Source organism: Ochotona curzoniae, unplaced genomic scaffold, assembly GCF_017591425.1.
Source record: "Ochotona curzoniae isolate NIBS_2020 unplaced genomic scaffold, NIBS_Ocur_1.0 contig_1014, whole genome shotgun sequence".
Classification (NCBI taxonomy): domain Eukaryota; kingdom Metazoa; phylum Chordata; class Mammalia; order Lagomorpha; family Ochotonidae; genus Ochotona; species Ochotona curzoniae.
In genome coordinates this window covers 40,197,206-40,216,087 of record NW_024464920.1, presented here as the reverse complement: position 1 = coordinate 40,216,087, position 18,882 = coordinate 40,197,206, and the positions used below count along the sequence as shown (strand labels likewise).

Here is an 18,882-nt window from a genome sequence, read left to right as displayed (position 1 = left end):
TGTGGGATCCCGGCACGTTCAAGGTGAGGACTTCAGCCGCTAGGCCATGCTACTGGGCCCTGCTTCTGTGTTCTTGATTGCAGCCATCCCAGTGGGTATGCAGTATTGTGTCCCTGTGATTACCAAGCCTTAGAGTGGACACTCAAGCAAGCAAGCAAATGAAACTGAGTTTAAGAAAACAAAATGCAGAAGGCAGATGCTCGTTCACTGGAAAGGCCCAATAAGGACATTTTTACCTTCAGATTGAACCCCATCTGTGTTAAAAGCTTTTGTTTCCCCAGACACCAGAGTGATCTCATTGCTGCATAAACATTTATTAAGCACATTTCATGTGCTGGGTGAATGAGGCCAGTTGCTGCCTTCAGTAGCTTACAGTCTGACGAATAAGGTTACAGTTACTGTGGTGAGGGTCATCTGAGGGGGACAGACGGGACTGTGGAGGCTCAGAGGAGGGAAAAGACCCCTGTGTGGACTCAGTAGATCCCTCACCTATGGAAACAAAATACCTCCTGCCCCCAGATGGAACGAGAGGTAAGGTCCTGCTTGTTACTGTAAGATGCCCAGGGACCTTACGTGCCCAAAGGCCATAGTGCTAGGAGTTCACAGTTGACAGCTTTCTCGTTGAGGCGCCACAGGCCCAGTGGTGGTGGGCGAAGGCCACTGCTCATTGCAGGCCCTCACAGTGCCCCCAAGGGGTCACTGCTCTCCAGTGGCTGTTCGTCTGAGTCCTAAGAGAGAGAGAGAATGAGCGTGAGAGAAAGAGCTGGGACACCCTTAATGAGGGTTTGGTGAATCCTTCTAGGTTGAATACTCCTATGGCTAAGGGATGGAGGCCGGTGTCCTGCTTCTTAAGCATTTCATGAACACACATGTGCCAGGAGACCTTGCATTGGGAAGTGGGTTGGTAGAGTGGTGGGAGCTGCCTGGTGTGGATGCCCATTTGGCTACTGCTGCCTGGAGCTCATGGCTCTGGGTGGACCACCTTCACTTGGGTGCTGTGTGAAGGGCAAGTTAGATGCTAGGCTTAGCAAGGTATGAGGTGGACTTACATCCTGGTGCAGGCTGACTTCTGAGCATACATCAGAAGCCACTTTGGAGGGGCAGCCACCTCCAGCCCACTTGCCATCTTTGATGCTAGGTGGCTCTGTGAGCGGGCTGCTGTGTGTTAGCAAAAGTTTGTCCAAGGTAAACTCAGGGGCATTAGGGTGACTGGGCAAAGAAAGCATGAGATGCTGGTGTGTCACTCGTGAGGCTGATGCTGTGGGGTTGGGGCGCCTGTTACTGGCTCTTTGTGCTAGCTGATCTGAAGAGGTGGGTGTATCCTGTCTCTGGGTGCTCTGCTCCTCATGTCAGGTGGCTCTGACAGAGCCCCTGTGTGACGACGGCTGTCAGGAACATAGGGTGCTCCCACAAGCTGGATAGTGTTCTCTGCTTTTTAAAGGAAGCTTGTTGCAATAGAATACAAGCTCCTGTCAGTTAATAAATGTAATTTACCTGGACCTAACCTTAAAATTTGGGCCAGAAACTAGATTTGAAGACAAACATTGTTTGTGATCTGGTTAATTTTTTCAAACTGTTAGAAACACTCATGCATTAAATCTGCCACAGACACTATAGGACAACATTTTTTGAAGTACGCCAAGATAAGTTGTCTACTGCACTGTCCAAATCCAAAGGCGAGGTAAGGTGACTTTTTTTGGGATGTTTCAATACCAGTTCACAACCACTGAGTCACTGTGTAAGGTGGGGTGGGCATGGTTTAGTTGTATACGAAGCCATTGCATGCAGCAGCCGACTGGCTTTGGTTAACACTGCACGAGGGCTGCAAGCACGTGCAGGGCAATGTGTCAGCTCACTGTTGGGCAAACAGGGACACTCAGTGCATTGGCCATCGGGTTTTTTGTTCGCTACAGGAGCCTAAAAAAATTACATTTTAGCCCACTTCTGCACCAAGAATTGGTAATGACCTACAGGCAGGTGTACCTTCTTCCATAACCATTCTGAAGGGGCACCCATCTAAGCTCAGGGATCACTAAGCCGGGCACCAATAGTTCCTTCACAAACCAGAGTAGGGCATCCATGTCTATGAAGGGCCTCATCGAAGACTTGGAGTTCTCGCAGTAAGAAGAGCCTTGGATCACTACGTCAACATAAACGCAAAGCATCATCCGTGGGGGAAGCATCTCTTTTAAGGTCTGTGTCTTGCGGTTCATCTGCTGCCTCTCTTTGCTGCAGAATTTTGCCTAGGGGTGTTTTTTGTTGTGATGGCTTGCCTGGTTACGGGATTGGGGCAATGACCTCCAGCATTCCCCTACCTGCAGTTTGACGCTTCTACCCACAAGACACCAGCAACCGAACAACCACAAGGTTTCAGTTTGCAAAACTGGCCTTTTCTTTAGACTTGGTGTCAGAGACACCTGCTAGAAATGGCTTTTGGGGGGGGGCACACTGTGCTCCAACCTCTCTCCGCACCCCAGGTGATCCCATCCCAGAGGAAAGAAAAATGCTTGCTTACCACAAATGGGTCGTAGGCAGGCTCTGGGGCCACTGAGGTTGTGCTCTCATACATGGGGTTTGAGATATTTTCAGGCTGCCGCTTACTCAGAGCCCCAACGTCAATGTCCTCTTCTGACTGTTTAAAAAGACAAGGGCTAAGCACCTGGAGTGTCCTCAAGTGGAGGGCGACTCGCCCAGGTTGGCAGCTGGGGCAAGTCATGGTCTGTGCCTTGCGAGTTCTTGTGTTTTAATAGTGTTTGGAGATGTGACTGATACAAGACGCACCAGTTTTAAGAGTTAGCTTGGTGATGGGTCTACCCAGGAGTGGCAGCCGCCCATATCAGTATGTAGGGCCTGTGCTCATGTTCCTTGCTGCTTGTTCTCTCTTCAGCCCACCAAGGGTAACCACTGTTCTATCACCCTGGCATGGTGAAGACTGCCCTTGAACTTAATAGAAGAAGAATTATAGGGTCTGGACACTTTGGCGAAAATGATGTGTCCCTGTCAGACTCTCCTGGGAACTCATTCCCCATGTTGAGGCTTTAAAAAGAAGGTGGGACCTTCCTCTGACCTTGGCCATAATTGTGGCCATAAAGGTGGGGCCCTTGTCCCATGGACTTTCTATGAAGAAGAGACACCTGAGCTAGGATGCTCTGTTTTGCCACATGAAACCTTGTGCCTTCTTGGGCCTCCTCCAAGAGTCCCCAGCAGCCAAAAGGACTATTCCATCTTTCCTAACCATGATCCGAATGAAGCTCCATTGTGTTCTGAGTTAGTCTGATGAGTAGATAAGGCAACAGGAATAGACTCTACTGGACACTTTGGGGCTTGCGACTGTGCTGTTATGTGGGGGAAGGAGGTGGACCACAGCAGGGAGGCTGGGCCAGGGAAGGCCTGCCCACAGTACATGAGGAAGGGTGTTGGACTGCTGTGCTCCATGCACCCCAGTTCCCAGGGTCATGCTATATCAGCCCAGAGGCTGCTGCTCACCTGGAGATGACTGCTCTTCCAGTAGTGGAAACTGAGTGGGGCTGGCTGCAGCATGAGACCTCTGACTTTGCAGGTCCCCTTGAACCATACCTCAACCCTCAGAATCAGTCTTGAAGTCCAAGATCATGGTGGCTGCTTGTCTGGTGGATAGAACTCCTGGCACTTGGTGAATTTACCTCCAGGCCACAGCTCTGGCATGTAGACCAGAAGGTGACAGTCCCTCACCCTCTTCACCCAGAAAGAGGGGTCTAGAGCTGCCATTATTCCAGGAGACCCCACCCAGCATGCCGTGGCATGGGGCTACTCCTGCTGCTGTGTCCAGCGCCAGTTCCTGGACAAGGTCACTAGAGCAGCCAGGCAGCAAAAGTAGCCCAGACTGGGGGCTGGATGGTGGAATGGACCCTCACATCTTGTTCCTGTTTTTCTCCCTTACCTTGAAATGCTGGAAGCCAATTCGTCTGAGGTTCAGTCGGAAGTAAGAGTAAGCCCCCAAAGCCACAGCTCCTAAGATTAGGATGATGGCAAGGAAGATCCCAGTTCCAAAGCCAGTATGGGTTGAAGTCTGAACACAGAAAAGAAAAGGACCTGTTCATAAAGCTAGTGCGTTCCTCAAAAGGACATCTTGGAGTCTGCTGGTATAAAAATAACGACAAGCTAGCATGTCTGTAGTGATTACTCTTGCCAGGGCTCATTCTGAGCTGCCACATAAGTTAGTGACCTGAACAACTGGGGACAGCTGTTAGTACTCTCATATGGTAGAACTGAGAGGTTAAGCACTTGCCTGGTGGCACACAGCCACTTAGTGGCAGAAACAAGCTTTGAATCCAGTCTGGTTTTGGAGCTTATGTGCTCACACATCATGCTATGGGACTTGCTGCAAGCTACTCATTCCTCCTTCAGGCTTTTGGAAGAAGTTAGTATACCAATCACAGTGATCACAATTAAGAGACTGTGTGTCAGAGGCTTAAAATTATTTCACATTTATTAACTTCTACTCCTCCTCCAAGCCCAGGGAAGGTTTTAGTGACCTCTGCTTGGAGGGGAGGCCATTATTGGGGCTCAGAAACAGTGTAAATGGAGAGGTCATGCCAGAACTCTGGATTTCTTGCTACCCTGGCCTGTTCTGCTGATTTCATTCAACAAACTTCAGTGGTGACCAGCTGCTAATACACGGAAGTGGGGATGGGATGACACACAGCTGGGCAACATTGAAAGTTGCCTTGAGTGTGGGAGGTTCTGCCAGTGTCCAGAGGAGGGAGAAGGTAGACAGAGCTCCCCACTCCCCCCAAATCCTGGGTACTCACCTTGGGGCCAGGCGGTGCTCTTAAAGGCCTGGAAAGCACATGAATAATCCCATTGGAGGCAAAGATGTCCCACTGCACGATGGCTCTTCCATCAACAAACCTCGTCTCCTTCTAGGGAAATGAGAAGAGTGGGGGATAGAGGCCTGTGGCCATCTAGCATTTTTGTGGAAGGAGTTGTTCAGGCCCCCTCATCAATGGGCTTCACAGGACACCTGCTTGCTGCCTGAGGCCCAGAAAATCCTGGTCATTCTGTGCTGATGAACTGACTTTATTTTCCTTAGGATTCTCTTGAACAGGTAAAATGTTAAGTAAGTTTCTGATGCTTTTCTCCTCTTAAATCAGTTTAATTCTCAGGCTCAGCTGTCCATTGTAAGCAGGTAGACCCTTTCTGCCTGTAGCACTATCAGAGGAGGAAATCGATAACTTCATTGTCATTCCACATCACTAGTTTCGAAGCTGGCTGGATTTCCAAAGGGCAAGGGCTCCCTAGCTGTGGTTTGGTATGCTGTGGTGGGTATCACCCTCTAGCTGAAGGGTTAGAGTTTACTTTCACATTATGGTTGGCATCTATTGCGCATCAATACATCCAGAAGACTTGGCCTACCAGCTGGGGCTGATCCTGGCTGGAGGTGATGAGCAGCTGGCTTCCCAGCCTTGTCTGCAGGATTGTGCCGCTGACAAGGTCATCGTAAAAGAAGATGTTGACATTGGTGAGGTGGTGCTCAATATCTCGTCCAGAAAGGGTCTGAGAAAAGAGGAAAAACTCAAGAATGGCCGTTCAATACCAAAGAGTAGCTGGAAGTGTGAAGTGCCCCCAAGCTTTAGACTGCTGTGTCAGTCCATCTACAGTAGCATATGGGGTTGAAAGTTACCTCTTATCTCCAGCAGAGCTCCCAGGTGGTATCCTGGGAAGAGCAGGTGGGCAGATACATTCCTCTGCCTACCCTTTAGGTGGTTGAGTAAGACCCGGGGCCAACAGCCTACAGGCCAGCCATTAGCAGGTGGGCTGAATAAATGCTGCCAATACCCGGGGTACCACCACAGACTGATGACATTAAGAGCCCCAGTTCTTAACCCTCCTTGTGTTCTTGCCCTTGGTCAGGTACCTCTGAGAGCTTCCCACTCAACTATGTGACCTGTTGACAAATGCCATGCTAGCTTCTTGGCCCAACAGGCTTGAAAACCTGTGCAGGACTATGGCTTGCACTTGCCACTCTGATTTTCTGCTCTTAGGGTAAGAGCATGCCTGGGCTTGCCTTTGCCTGGGTTTGCCTTTGGGGTTTTAGGCTGTGGTGTTTTTTTTTTTTTTTAACCTTAAGAAGTATGGAATATAGAAGTGACCTCAAAAGGTTATATGAGGATTTTTTTTTCCTTTAACAAGTAAAGGCTGTGCACCTGTCTAGGCCCAGCCAAGGGGATATGACTCACCTCGTTTTCCCCCAGCCCACTGTTCTCTGGCACAAATAGGGTCCCGCGGAATGACAGGTCTGTCAGGTGTTTCAGAAACTCCTGGCCTCTGATGGAGCTGTTGGAATAGGCCAGCACTTCCTGGGGGGATGAAGGACACCGTCAGGACCCCAGCCTTAGCCTGTGAAGGTCTTGGAGGGCTGGAGAGAGGGCAGGGCTTCAGCAACTGCAGCTGCTTCTGACAACAGCCCCAACTCCTCTGCTGTTTTCTGGCTGCTCCTGGGCAGAGTCTGAGGGACACCTAGTAAATCCTCATCCTCAATGCGATGGCCTTGGCCATCCTGCGAGATGTAAATTGAGTCTTATGTTGCCTGTCCTCTAAGCAGGACTCCTCTCCAGAGGAAAAGCCAAGTAGCCTGTAAGACCCAAGCCGTTGGCCTGCTCCTCTGTGGGCCCCATGCCTGGCCAGCCTCTCCTTCCAACCACACTGGTTCCCTTGCTGCTACTCAGATTGGTTATTCTGTGCTCAGTTGTTCCTTCTGCCTGTAGTGATCTCGGCTTGACCAGCTCATTTTCCATTTAGATCTGGCTCATTTATCTTTTTACAAGACTTCCCCCATCGTGATGCAAAATATGACCCTGTACTGCTCCTGCCCTCTGCTGGGTCTTTTCTCATAGCATTTATCACCTTCTAGCCTTCTGCATATTTACTTTTTGTTCTTCGTTTTGTTCACTGACACATCTTGCACACATAGTAAGTGCCCAGTAAATACGGGGCAAATGTTAACAAATTGCTCTGCCTAGGTCAGTGCTGTCTTTGGAGATGAGGCCATCAGTGCAGGGAGGCTGAAGAATTTGCCAAACGGCTTTGTTCTGGCACTGAAACACTGTCACAGGCCATGCTCCCAGACAGCAGAAATGCTGGGTTGGTGCTTATCTTCAGCATCTTTGTGGTACCCTGATTTTATTATACCAGGAGTCACCTTTGGCCTCTCACTATTTTGGAGCTTTTGGACCCTGCATGTCCTATACCCATGCCCAGTCCTCCACATCCCCTCCCCTAAGGTTCTTGCTTATTGGTTCTGCTGGGAATGGTGGCTTCATCATTGGCTATTCTTGTTCCCCTCCATGAAGGATGACGTGAAGTCTTGCACTACATAGCCTGGGTTTGAATTCAACTTTGGGGTGTTCAGCTGTGGCCTTGATCTTGCTATGCCTCATTTTAAAAAATCTAAAACATTGGAATTGTAGCAGAAGCAGTTCATGAGGGTCTATGAGGTTTATTGCTTTTAGTAAGAGTTTTACTGAGCACCTGTCAAGTGCCAGCTATTATCTAAGGTGGGGGGGATACAGGGGTGGTCAAGGCAGGCAAACTGCTTCCCCTGTGGTGCTTACGCTCCAGGGACTCCTGCCCGATCTCACAGGGGACTTGGTGTGGCACCCTGAGTACTGTCAGTGTGCAGGGAGACTTGGCTGTACTGGTGCTGTTACCACTGGTTCAGGTCTGAGCAATCAGCACCAAATCCTTCTCCAGATGGGGCTTTCTTTTCATTGGGCATATTTTGTTGAATGTTGTTGAATATGGATATGACTTCCTGGGCATGCTGTTGATGAAGATAGAAGAGTTGGATCCCTGCAGATCCCCTTTGTAACTATTCTGGATGCAGACACAGTGCCATTAGGTGCCATCAGAATAGGCTTTCTGGGAACCAGAGCTGTGGCATAGATGGTGAAGCCACCACCTGTGGTGCTGACGTTCCAAAGGGCTCTGGTTCAAGTTCCAGCTGCTTCATTTCTGATCCAGATTCCTAACTAGTATGCCTGGGAAAGCAGCAGAGGATGACCCAAGTTTCTAGACCTCTGCACCCATGTGGGAAACCTAGAAGAAGCTCCTGGCCCACAGCTTCGGACTGGCCTAGCTCTTAGCCAGCTGAAGAATGAACAGTAGATTGAAAATCTGTCTCTCCCTTTTTGTAACTCTGCCTTTCAGGCAAATAAATCAATCTTTCATAAATAATTGATAAAAATAGGTTTTCCATGTGCTGACACTGGTCTAAGTGCTTCACAAGTATTACCCCACCCAAGTACAACAATGACTCTACAAAGCTGGTACCATCATCCCAATTTATAGATGAGAAAACTGAATCACAGCAACGAAGGTAATGCTTAGCATGATGTAGCAAATGAGTGTGAAACCCAAGCTTTGAACTCATGCATGTGGTCCTGTGCCCACACTCTCAGTCACAAACACAAGCCCTTGGCAACCTCTACCTGCTTGAGGCAAACCCAAGCAGTCTGTCTGTCTGATCCTTACCTTGAGGAAGTTGGTGAGCGAAGGGCTGGACATCAGGACCTGTAGCAGGTTTCCACTGCACGAGAATCCATCTCCCACATAGCCTTCCTTGCAGGTGCAGTTCACATCTGGAGGGCAGACACACACACACTCACGTGCAGGGTTCTACCCCAGTAATGCAGGGGCATAGGCTTCCCTGTTCGCGATTGGCTGACCAATCAGTGGCACATGACCCAGGACCTAGATTATAGCTTGGGCAGTTACCTTTCATCCTATAGCAGAAGACATCCCACATTTCACTCTTGTTGGGTCTAGGGCCATAGTCCACTATTCCAACGACACCCGAGCCACAGTTTGGAGAAGCATAGGCTGTAGGGTAGGCAACCCGTCCACTCTCTAGCCAACCTGCTGAACAGAGGTGGTACTTGGCCTGCAGGGACACAGATGATGGCTAGATCAGCTCAAGTTTGGGGTCATTTGGTTGATGTATATTTCCTCCACCAAGCTAAAAGCTCCATGGGGTCAGCTTCATTTGACCTGTTTTTAACCCTGTGCCTGGCATTCTAATTTTGTTGATTGAATCATCAATCAGTAATTGCTTGAATGAAAGTACCATGTATTTTTTTTTGTAGGTGTGTAAGTCCTTCTTACTCAATTCTGTTCTCTGTCAAAGAATTTACTATCAGCCATTTACTTCAGATACAAATTCTATTTGTGGTTATTAAGACTGATGTTAGGGGCCCGGCAGCATGGCCTAGTGGCTAAAGTCCTTACCTTGAACGCGCTGGGATCCCATATGGGTGCCGGTTCTAATCCCAGTAGCTCCACTTCCCATCCAGCTCCCTGCTTGTGGCCTGGGAAAGCAGTCAAGGATGGCCCAAAGCCTTGGGACCCTGCACCAGTGTGGGAGACCTGGAAGAAGTTCCTGGATCCTGGCTTCGGATCGGCACAGCATTGGCCGTTGCGCTCATTTGGGAAGTGAATCATCAGACAGAAGATCTTTCTCACTGTCTCTCCTCCTCTCTGTGTATCTGACTTTCCAATGAAAATAAATAAATCTTTAAAAAAAAAAGACTGATGTTAGAATTCTAATTCTCCATCATCCACACTTTCTTCACCACTATTATCATCATCATAGGCATCATCATGACCATCCGCATATCACCCCACCACCATCCATCACCATCATTGTAACAGCTATGGAAAGCTTACTCAGACTTTCTCACAAGGGCATATGATGTGTCAACACCTTTATCCAAAAAGTGAACTTGCTCAAAGGCATACAGTCAGCAAGGAGCATATTCCAACCCAGACAATCTATCCAGATCTCATCATAGTCTCAGGAGTTGAGCTTCTACTGTTCCTTTTGCCGTTATTCCTAACACAAACATGCCAGGTAGGACGGCAGTTTCAGTGACTTGATTAAGAAGACACCCAAGCAGCAAGCAAGGGAGCAGGTAATCAGATTCCCCTGATCTCAAATGCTTGTCCTGGAATCAAAAACTTTGCTCCTTTGTAAATTTCAGATGTGAAGAAAGGCAGAGCTGGTAGTGATGGAAGTTTGAGAAGAGTCCTAAAATCGTACCATGTGGGAAGAGGAAAAAGAGGGGGAGATCTTGCATCCACAGGTTCACTCCCCAAAATCTTCAACAGCCAGGAAAGGGCCAGGCTGATATCAGGAGCCAGGAACTCCACCTAGATCTCCCACATACATGTCAGGGGCCCAAGGACTTGGCACTGGCTCTACTTCCCAGGTGCATTGTTGGGAAACTGAATCAGGCTGAGGACTGGGGACACAAAGTGGTGCTTGGGACACAACTTAACCTGCTGTGCTGTGACCAGCCCACATGTATTCCTTTGACAGCCCCTCCAGCCACAGATCTACAACTAGTTAAGAGACATTTGGCTGCTTTGAGGTTTCAGGGAGATCCTGTCCAGGCTTGTCATTACTGATCCCTTTCTGGTTTTTATCTGTGAAGTATTTATTTCCTGTCTCAGCCTTAGCATTGAGAGTTGAGCATCATGGTTAATGGTAGACTTTTGGAGTCAAAGATGTTTGAATACTAGATCTGCCGTCACTTGACTCTTATGACTTTAGCTTTCTGAACCTTAGTTTCCCTATCTGTAAAATGACAATAGTGGCACAACGAGTCACCATGCACAGTGCATGGCAGTAGATGCTCCTAAAGTGGACACAATGAATTGTGGCTCTAGAGCATCTTGCCCCGCAAGACGGGAGTAGCCCAAGTGTGCCCCATCTTCAGAAGAGGCTGAGCCCCATCCTCTGCAGCCTCTCTCACTCTGTGTTCACAACAGACAACTCACCTTCTGGGCATAGGAGAGCTGGTTGTAGGTGGCCATGGTTGCAGCCTCATTGGCACAGGCCTCTCTGGCTTTGTCAAAGGTCAGCTTGTACTGGCCCAGCGGGGAGCGGAGGTGGAACACCCCAACAGTGATATCTAGAAGGGGAAGGGGGAGGAATCATCTACTTGCCCTGCTGGTTGGCAGAGTTTCCAGCAAAGGATGTTGAAGGACTCTCAGAGTAGGGGATGGGGTGGAAGCTCTATTCCAGGGTGTGTTTGGAAGCCACTCTCCTGCCATGGTAAAGCACAGCATTTCAAACATGTATATATTGCTGTCGATCTGCCTTTTGAATAAGTAATATTACTAAAAAGGGAGCAGGTGCCATGGTACAGGGCGTCAAGCTGCTGCTTGAGATGCCAGTATCCCTATCACAGTGCCTGGTTTGAGTCCTGCCTACTCCACAGCTCTGATCTCATTTCATACAGGAAGCAGCAGCTGACAGCCCTGGTAGATGGGTTTGTGTCATCCATGTGCGAGATTTACATGGAGTTCTGGGTTTCTGACTTTAGTCTGGCCTAATCCAGGTTGTTTTAGGCATCTGAGGACCAAATCAGCAGATGAATCTCTGTCCCCCTCTCTCTGTATTCTGCCTTTCAAATAAATAAACCTGAAGAAATACATTTTTTTAGGGCTGACATGGTGGCACTTCAGGCTTATCCTTTGCTTGGTGGTGCTAGCATACCATATGGGTACCGGTTTGTTTCCTGGCTGTTACAGTTCTGACCCAGCTCCCTGCTTATGGCCTGGAAAGGCAGCAGAGGATGCTCCAAGCATGTGGGACCCAGGATCAATGTGGGAAACCCGGAAGAAGTTCCTGGCTCCCAGCATTGGCTCGGCTCAAGTCTGCCCATTGTGGCCATCTGGGGAGTAAGGCAGTGAATGGAAGCACTTCTCTTTCTTTAACTCTGTAAAAACTACCTTTCAAATAAATAATAAGGAGAGAGGGAAGGGGAAGGAAAGGAGGGAGAGTGGAGGGAAAGAGAGAAATCTTCCATCTGCTGATTTACACTATAGATGATGGCAACAGGTGGGGCTGAGCTGGGCTAAAATCTGGAGCCCGGAGTTCTTCCAAGTGTCTCACATAGGTAGCAGTTGTCCAAGTACTTGGGCTATTTTCCATTGCTTTCTCAGTCCATTGTTAGAGAGGTGGATTGGAAATAGAGCAGCTGGGGAAATGAATTGGTGACCATATGGGATGCTGGCATCACAGGAGGAATCTTTATGTTGAGCTACCACGACGTGGGCCCTAATAGGGCTTTCCATCATCTCAGTGAAATACTTGGTTATTGAATACTCCAATTTTTAATTATATTAAGTTAATGAATATCCTAGATCTAATTTCCATCAGTGGTTACAAGAGTTACAAAACATCTTGCAACCAGCAAGTATGGGGGAAAGCCATAGTGGATTCCCTTTGAGCTCCCTCCCTGGTTTTAACAGCTGAAGGCCCAGTTCCTGATCGATGCCTTTGTGGATTTGGACACCACATGGTCTCTGTTTTGCATTGCCTTATTTTTCTTCTTTTGCCCAGGTCCCTTTCCCAAGCGTGAAGGAGAAGGCACTTGTGGCCAGTAGCCCCAGGCCCCCTCACCCTGGAAGTGGAGGTCAGCACAGTTGGCATCCGCGTGGCATTGCCCATTGTCCTGTAAGCAGCGGTCAAGGGGCAGCTTCTCTGGCTCGCAGCTCACTCCATCTCCCACGTAGTGACTCTTACACTCACACTTGTGCTTGCCCTGTGGGAATAGTGGGAGGAGGTGAGACAACCTGCTCTCCAGGAACCCCACCCCTCTCTAACCCCATGCCCTGGGGACCACTGGGTAGCATAGCAGATGTTCAAAAAGAACCAGAAAGGCAACTTCCTGCCTGTCTTGCCTCTGTACAGGTTGGCGATGAATGTCTGTCATCCTTCATGCCTCAAGTGTCATTCCTCAGAGGAGCCCTCAGTGACCACCCCATAACACAGCTCCATGGTTCCTTCTAGTGTGTGAACCTCACTTGTGCTCTTTGTGGCTCTGCTAGCCTCATGGACACTTGGGTTTATTCTGAGTCCTGCCCCTCCTTGTACTTGAGCATCAGCTCTGGAAAGCACGACCCTTACCATCTCTTCACTGTGTTATTCTTGACACCTCTAATAGCCCCCAGCAGGTGCTCGGTGACCCCTGGGTCAATGATTGCCGCCCCCCCCCAATAGCTGTATGATGTGCTCAGAATAAATAGCTAGACCTCAGCCTTAACCGTGTCTGAGTCCGGAACTGAGACTCTAAGGCTTTTGGACTCTAAGTCCATTCTTGTAACTGCCAGTGGTTATATTCTCTTCTATCATCATGTCTCCCCGCCAGATAAACAGAGTGTGGATTCCATTTTATCAAGACTTGAATGAGTGCCCTTGCCTTAACTTTACATGACACTTCTTACCAACATTTTAAAAATAAATCTCTTATTTTGAATAATTTTAGATTTTTAGAAATTTGCAAAGATAGCAGGTAGGGCTTCCCCAGATGTTAGTCTCTTACTGGACTACAGTGTGTTTGTCAAAACTAGGAAAGCAATGTTGGGACAGGCCCAGTAACTGAACAGTTGGTTTTACATGGGCATCATCAGATTTGGCATGAATTATCCTGTTGACTTCTAGACTACCACACCTTGCCATTTGCCCATGTTTTTGAAAGAGAAATAGCCTGAGGTAGGAAGAAAGTTTGGAAGAGATCCATGGGTAGGCAGGCCCAGGCAGGTGGAGAAGTGAGGCTATGCAGGGCACAGGGGCTGCTCCACGTTTCCCTGGGGATGAGTGACTCACCGGGCCAGTCATTTTGCAGGTGGCGTGTTCATGACAGCCCCCGTTGAGGCCGTCTGCACAACGGTCTATGGCTATGCAGCTGTGCCCGTCGCCCTGGTAGCCCTTCTGGCAGCTGCAAGAGACCTTGGTGCCTTTCTGGGAGCACCGGGCAACCTTTGCACAGCCCCCGTTGTTCTGTTTGCAGAAATTCACAACTGCAAGAGCAGAAGTGGTGATTTGGATGTGGTTTGAAAGCTTCCTCAGGCTTCCTGCATTGATGACTGATCGATTGGCATTAATTGATTGGAAACAAGAGGGTGGGAGCTTCAGCCATCCTGGGGTTTACAGCTGAGGCCTTTGGGAAGTGATTTGGCTTAGCTCAGCAGGGTGAAGCCCACGGGCCTGGATTCTGGTAGCTTTGTCAGCAGAGGGAGACACATAGACCAGACACAGCAACACATGCTTCCTTTCTCTAGCCATGTTTTTTTCTTTGCCACTTAAGAGACTCTGACAGCAGGAAGGCCATTACCACATGGGGCCCCTCAACCTGTCACTTCCAAATCTGCTAGCCAAAATAGCCCCCTTTCCTTCAGTTCTTTTGCTTTTGTGAATTGAGCATTCAGTTTATTCATTTATGGAATGGGGTCTTACCTGTGTAAAGTAGCCTGCCTCAGGTTTTTCATTATAGTACTGAAAGCCAGAGTACTGCAAGGATTCTATTTGCTTCCAGCTGGGTATCCGGGCCTTTGTGTCGGCCTTAGTGGCATCGGGGGAGTACATGAACCTCTCCATATCAGTGTCTTGTCTGTGCATGCTCTGCAGGCTCTGTGCTGGCCCTGGTAATGTTGTCCTGGGGCACCCTTGCAGATTGGGCCTGATGATATCTGTCCACACCTACCTCTTAGCCTCACCTTGGTAGTAGTGTACAGAATGAATTTGAGTTTTTAATATTTGGATTGTGTGTACATATATATTGTGTGTACATAATCCAAATATTAAAAACTCATCACACATTTTGTGAAATACATTGTTAATCCCATTCTACAGATGAATAAAGGGAGGGTCACAGAGCTTACCTGATCTTGGACATGGCAGGGCTTGGGCTTCCAGGTTGGCTTAGTTCTAAAGGGCTGACTTTCCCCACTGTGCCATACTGCCTCCCCTTTTCTCCCAATCCTTCAAATAACCATGTGCAGGGATGGTGTCGTGGTGCCATGGGTTATGTTGCCATGTGCAACACAGGCATCCCATATGAGAGTGCTGACTGGTGTCCCAGCTGGTCTGTTTCTGATCCAGCTCCCTGCTGAAATGCACCTGAGAAGGCAGTAGCAGATGGCCCAAGTGTTTTAGCCCCTATCACCCACAAAGGAAACCAGGATGGAGTTCTCGGTTCCTGCCTTTGGCTTGACCCAGATCTGGCTTTTGCAGCTAATGGGAAGGAACTAGTGGATGGAAGAGTTCTTTATTTTTCTCCCTGTCTCTATCCCTTATCATTTCAAATAAATAACTCTAAAAAATAAAAAGCAGCATGGTGCACACCTTCTGAATTTCTATACACTGAATTACTTGGGGGAGTTAGACCATTATAAAGTGCATTCTATTTTTGCAAAATAATTTTAAAGCCTCAATTTGGAAGGTGGTGGGCCAATCATGAGCTGACTCATTGAAGGAGGGGAGGCATGTTCATTGTTGAAGTGGCTCAGGCAGGGCATTGAAGAGCCAGACTGCAGCCAGGCTCTGTGACCACATCATGCTCCTCTCCTGTGCCATGTGCTGTTTCACACATGTAGAAGAGGACTCACCTGTGCATGTCATTCCATCACCTTCATAATTCAAATTGCACTCACACGTGTTGTTCTCCTTACAGGTGGCATGAGCTGAACAAGGAGGCGTACACACTGGGGGAAAAGCTGCAAAAAATGAAAAGAGGGGAGTGACAATCCTGCTGTACCCACTGTGGGTGTGAGGTGTTTTTCTAAGACTCTCTGACCTGTCATTGTGTATAAGTACCCCATTTTTCCAGAGCATGGGCTAAGTTGCTAGAGTCCATCTCAGTCTGCTAAAGTCCATCTCAAAAGATGTGAGAATGACTCTTTAAGGATCACTCTGCAGTGTTACTCTGATCATGGAAATGTGCAGGCTTTAATGGCAACAAACTATAAGCTTCCACCTTAAAAATGTGGCCAGCATGGAAGAACTTGCTAAGTCCTGTGGCCCTAGGACATGGAGTCCTACATTGAGCTGGTCAAGTTGGAGGAGAAATCTCACAGCTGGACTTGGGAGATGACTGGAGCTTTGGTGATTAGATGGAGCTACTGTGTGCATGGGCAGGGTGAGGCTAGCGGCGTGAAGGGGATGAGGCAGGAGGCGGCACACTAATTGTGCCAGGTGGTATTTCTGGAGCCTCCAGTGGCTCAAGTCCAGAGGAAGAGCCTGGTGATGACAGGGAAAGTGAAATGACAGTGATCCTTGTGGATGGGTCACTGTCACATCTCAGATCTCCCAGCCACAGGGCCTAGGGTAGGATCCTTGTGTGATAAAGAACAAAGTTGGGACAATGATGGTAGTAAGTCCTGCTCTTGAGTACCTGCATATCCTGGGTGCTTTACATCCATGATCTCAACCATCTTGTCCATCCTCCCCTTACTGAGTGTGTAGCATGAGCTTTCCTTCCAGGAGACAAGTGAGGGCTCCCAAAATGTGGGCTATCTAAGCTGTTCATCTAGGAAGCGGCAGAGTCAAGCTCAAGGCATGGTCTTGAGGATGCAAAAGGCTATGTTTGCTATGAAATCACTGGCTTTCATGTTAATCTCCATCTGGGCCCAAAGAGCCACTACAGTGAGCCACCTCCTTGCCTGGTCCTGCAGTTCTTGGCTTTGGGTGGGATCTTTTCTAAGTGTACAAGAAGATATACTGCTTTCATGGGTTGAGTTAAATCTTGCCTTGCTCTCTTTCAAGCTGCCACCTTCCTGTAGCCTAGAATCTGCATCCAAATCATTGTTTCCATGTAGAGATGGAAACAGATGCTTTGTCATTCTTTTCCCAGGTAACCCTCAGAGCCCTGGCCCTACCCCTGCAATGTAGTGTGTGTGTGTGCTCATGGTGGGGTCTGCTATGTGGCTGAGTGTGGCCAGCGGCTGGGCCCTCCCATGACAAACCTGTCTGGGTGTTGCAGAAGCGGCCTGTCCACCCTGCTTCACAGAGGCACTGCCCGGAGCCGCTGATTCCATCGTCGCACTGTCCGTGTTCGGAGCAGTTGCAGGCTGTAGAGCAGATTCAAGTGAAGCGTCACCAGTTACTGGATACTGGGGTCCCATTGGCCAGCTCCCTGACCACCTGTTCACCCTTTGGTTTGAACTGTCTGGTACAGTAGATAGATGTGGCTATGTAAGTGTAAACTAATTTCAAGTTCAGCCCCACTAGCACCCATTTTCAGTGTTTAATAGCTCCTATGGCTAGTGGGTACCATTGCTGGACAGTGGAGTTACAAAACTTTCCAGCTAGGCTCCAAGTATGATTGGCCTGCATGATCTGTCATGCCTGGCTCCTCCTCTGCTAGGTCTTTACACTTAAATACTCCCAGGGTGAGAGCTCTTCTACAACAGGGTCTCTTATTGACGCCTCCACCTACTCGTATGTTTTTATATCCTATATAACTACTTAAATTTGTTTAACTTCTTTGATAACTGGGATTTTGTCCCTAAGCCTCTCTGTCTTCACAAACCACCACATCCCTGGCCTTTAGAACAATCACTGTGTTCTGGACAGTACATATCTCTGCTTCAGACTGTGGTCTCTTCTGCTCCTTGGGGAGTATAACATGACCTACTCCAAAGGGTTGTTGGGAGGAATATATGGGATGACATATGCACATGTCATGAAGGAGGCACTCACTAGATGTTAGCTAGGAATACCCATAAGGACTCAATGAATACATGTTGGCTCCATGACTTAAAGAATGGCTGTTGTCCAGCTACAGCTTGCCTGTTGACCAGAGGGCACACAAAGCTCTTTCCATGGATAGAAACTTAGAATGCAACCAAGGAGGAGAAAGCAGATGGGGCAGATAGGGGTGGGTGTGTGGCCAGAAGAAAGGGAAAAAGATGCCTCCAGGTGGAGTGGGTGATGTGGGAAGGAAGACAGGGAATGTGCAGCCAACAAAACCGACTGAACCTTGAGGAGGCAGTGCTACGTACGCTGACAGTCAGGCCCGAATCTCCCTGGCAAGCACAGTTCACATGCCGTCCCGTTGAAGCCAGTGTTGCATGTACACTGTCCGTTGGGTGAGTAGTGATCAACGCAGACGCCCCGGTTGTTGCATGGGGTGTCTGGTCCTCCAGGGCAGGCTGGAAGAGATGACACCACAGTGACTTAGTCTCCTAGGCCCCGAGCAGCCCAGTGCCCTTTACAGCACACTGTGGATTTTGACATTTGTTACCTTGGAGGGACTGTGGCTGTGGGTATTGGTGCTCCCTTAGGATAAACTGGTCTATGGGAGAGGAGCTCCATATATCTGATAGGATTCTACTTGGCAGGGGACAGACTGGAATGTACACTGTATTTGGAGGTCAGGATTTGAGTTGATCTGGGCTGAGGAAGGAACCTGCTCTGATTTTCAGTTTTCTTAGCTCTGAATGACAATTGGCAGTGGGGATGACAGCATGCCTGTTTGACCATACCCTTTTGCTATGGTGGGAATCCGTAAGATACTCTGGGACAATTTTGGAAATCTGAACCAGTGAACACACCTGAGGGATGACAGCAGTTTTTCTGAGTGGCCCTCACTTCAAGGAGAGACCGATTGTTCTGTCTGGGTATTTCTCCTGTGTTTGGGACTTCCCAGTCTGCACAGTGAGAGCATGCTCACCCTGACAGTCTGGCAGGAAGTAGCCTTTGCAGCACCTGCGGAGCCGGATCACCAGGGCGCACTGATGCTTGCAGCCTTGCACGGTTCTCTTCAACTGTGGCAGCTGATAGTCACACTTTTCCTTCGCTACCTAAGGAAGAGCGGGGATGAGCCCATCACTTTCACTCACGTGGACTTGGACTCTAGTCCAATCTCTGGTAGAAGATGCTGGTTCTGCTTAAGTGAGAAAACAGAACTCTCAAGGAGCCCAAGCTTATTATATTTTGTGAAGGCAATTCTTTTTGGGCTGGGCATTTGGCATAGTAGTTAAGACGTTGCCTGGCACACCTGCCTCTCATTGTGGAACACTGCGTTAACGTTCTGGCTCTGCTTCTAAAATCCCAGC

The 18,882-nt window shown here is 48.7% G+C and overlaps 1 protein-coding gene across 1 annotated transcript in view; it reads right to left on the bottom strand.

Moving 5' to 3' along the window:
* Positions 1-292: 292 nt before the first annotated feature.
* The window catches only part of STAB2 (stabilin 2), a 116,959-nt gene continuing 98,369 nt past the window's right edge, over positions 293-18,882 (bottom strand). Inside the window, exons 55-69 of the mRNA XM_040988004.1 lie at positions 18,498-18,627; positions 17,827-17,976; positions 16,789-16,893; positions 15,433-15,540; positions 13,652-13,845; positions 12,446-12,587; positions 10,816-10,949; positions 8,755-8,920; positions 8,512-8,618; positions 6,219-6,338; positions 5,395-5,535; positions 4,791-4,898; positions 3,920-4,048; positions 2,516-2,632; positions 293-728 (exon numbers count right to left, since the gene is read on the bottom strand). Coding sequence (XP_040843938.1) covers positions 678-728; positions 2,516-2,632; positions 3,920-4,048; positions 4,791-4,898; positions 5,395-5,535; positions 6,219-6,338; positions 8,512-8,618; positions 8,755-8,920; positions 10,816-10,949; positions 12,446-12,587; positions 13,652-13,845; positions 15,433-15,540; positions 16,789-16,893; positions 17,827-17,976; positions 18,498-18,627 — 1,902 coding nt within the window. The 3' untranslated portion in view covers positions 293-677. The remainder of the gene's footprint in view (positions 729-2,515; positions 2,633-3,919; positions 4,049-4,790; positions 4,899-5,394; positions 5,536-6,218; positions 6,339-8,511; positions 8,619-8,754; positions 8,921-10,815; positions 10,950-12,445; positions 12,588-13,651; positions 13,846-15,432; positions 15,541-16,788; positions 16,894-17,826; positions 17,977-18,497; positions 18,628-18,882) is intronic.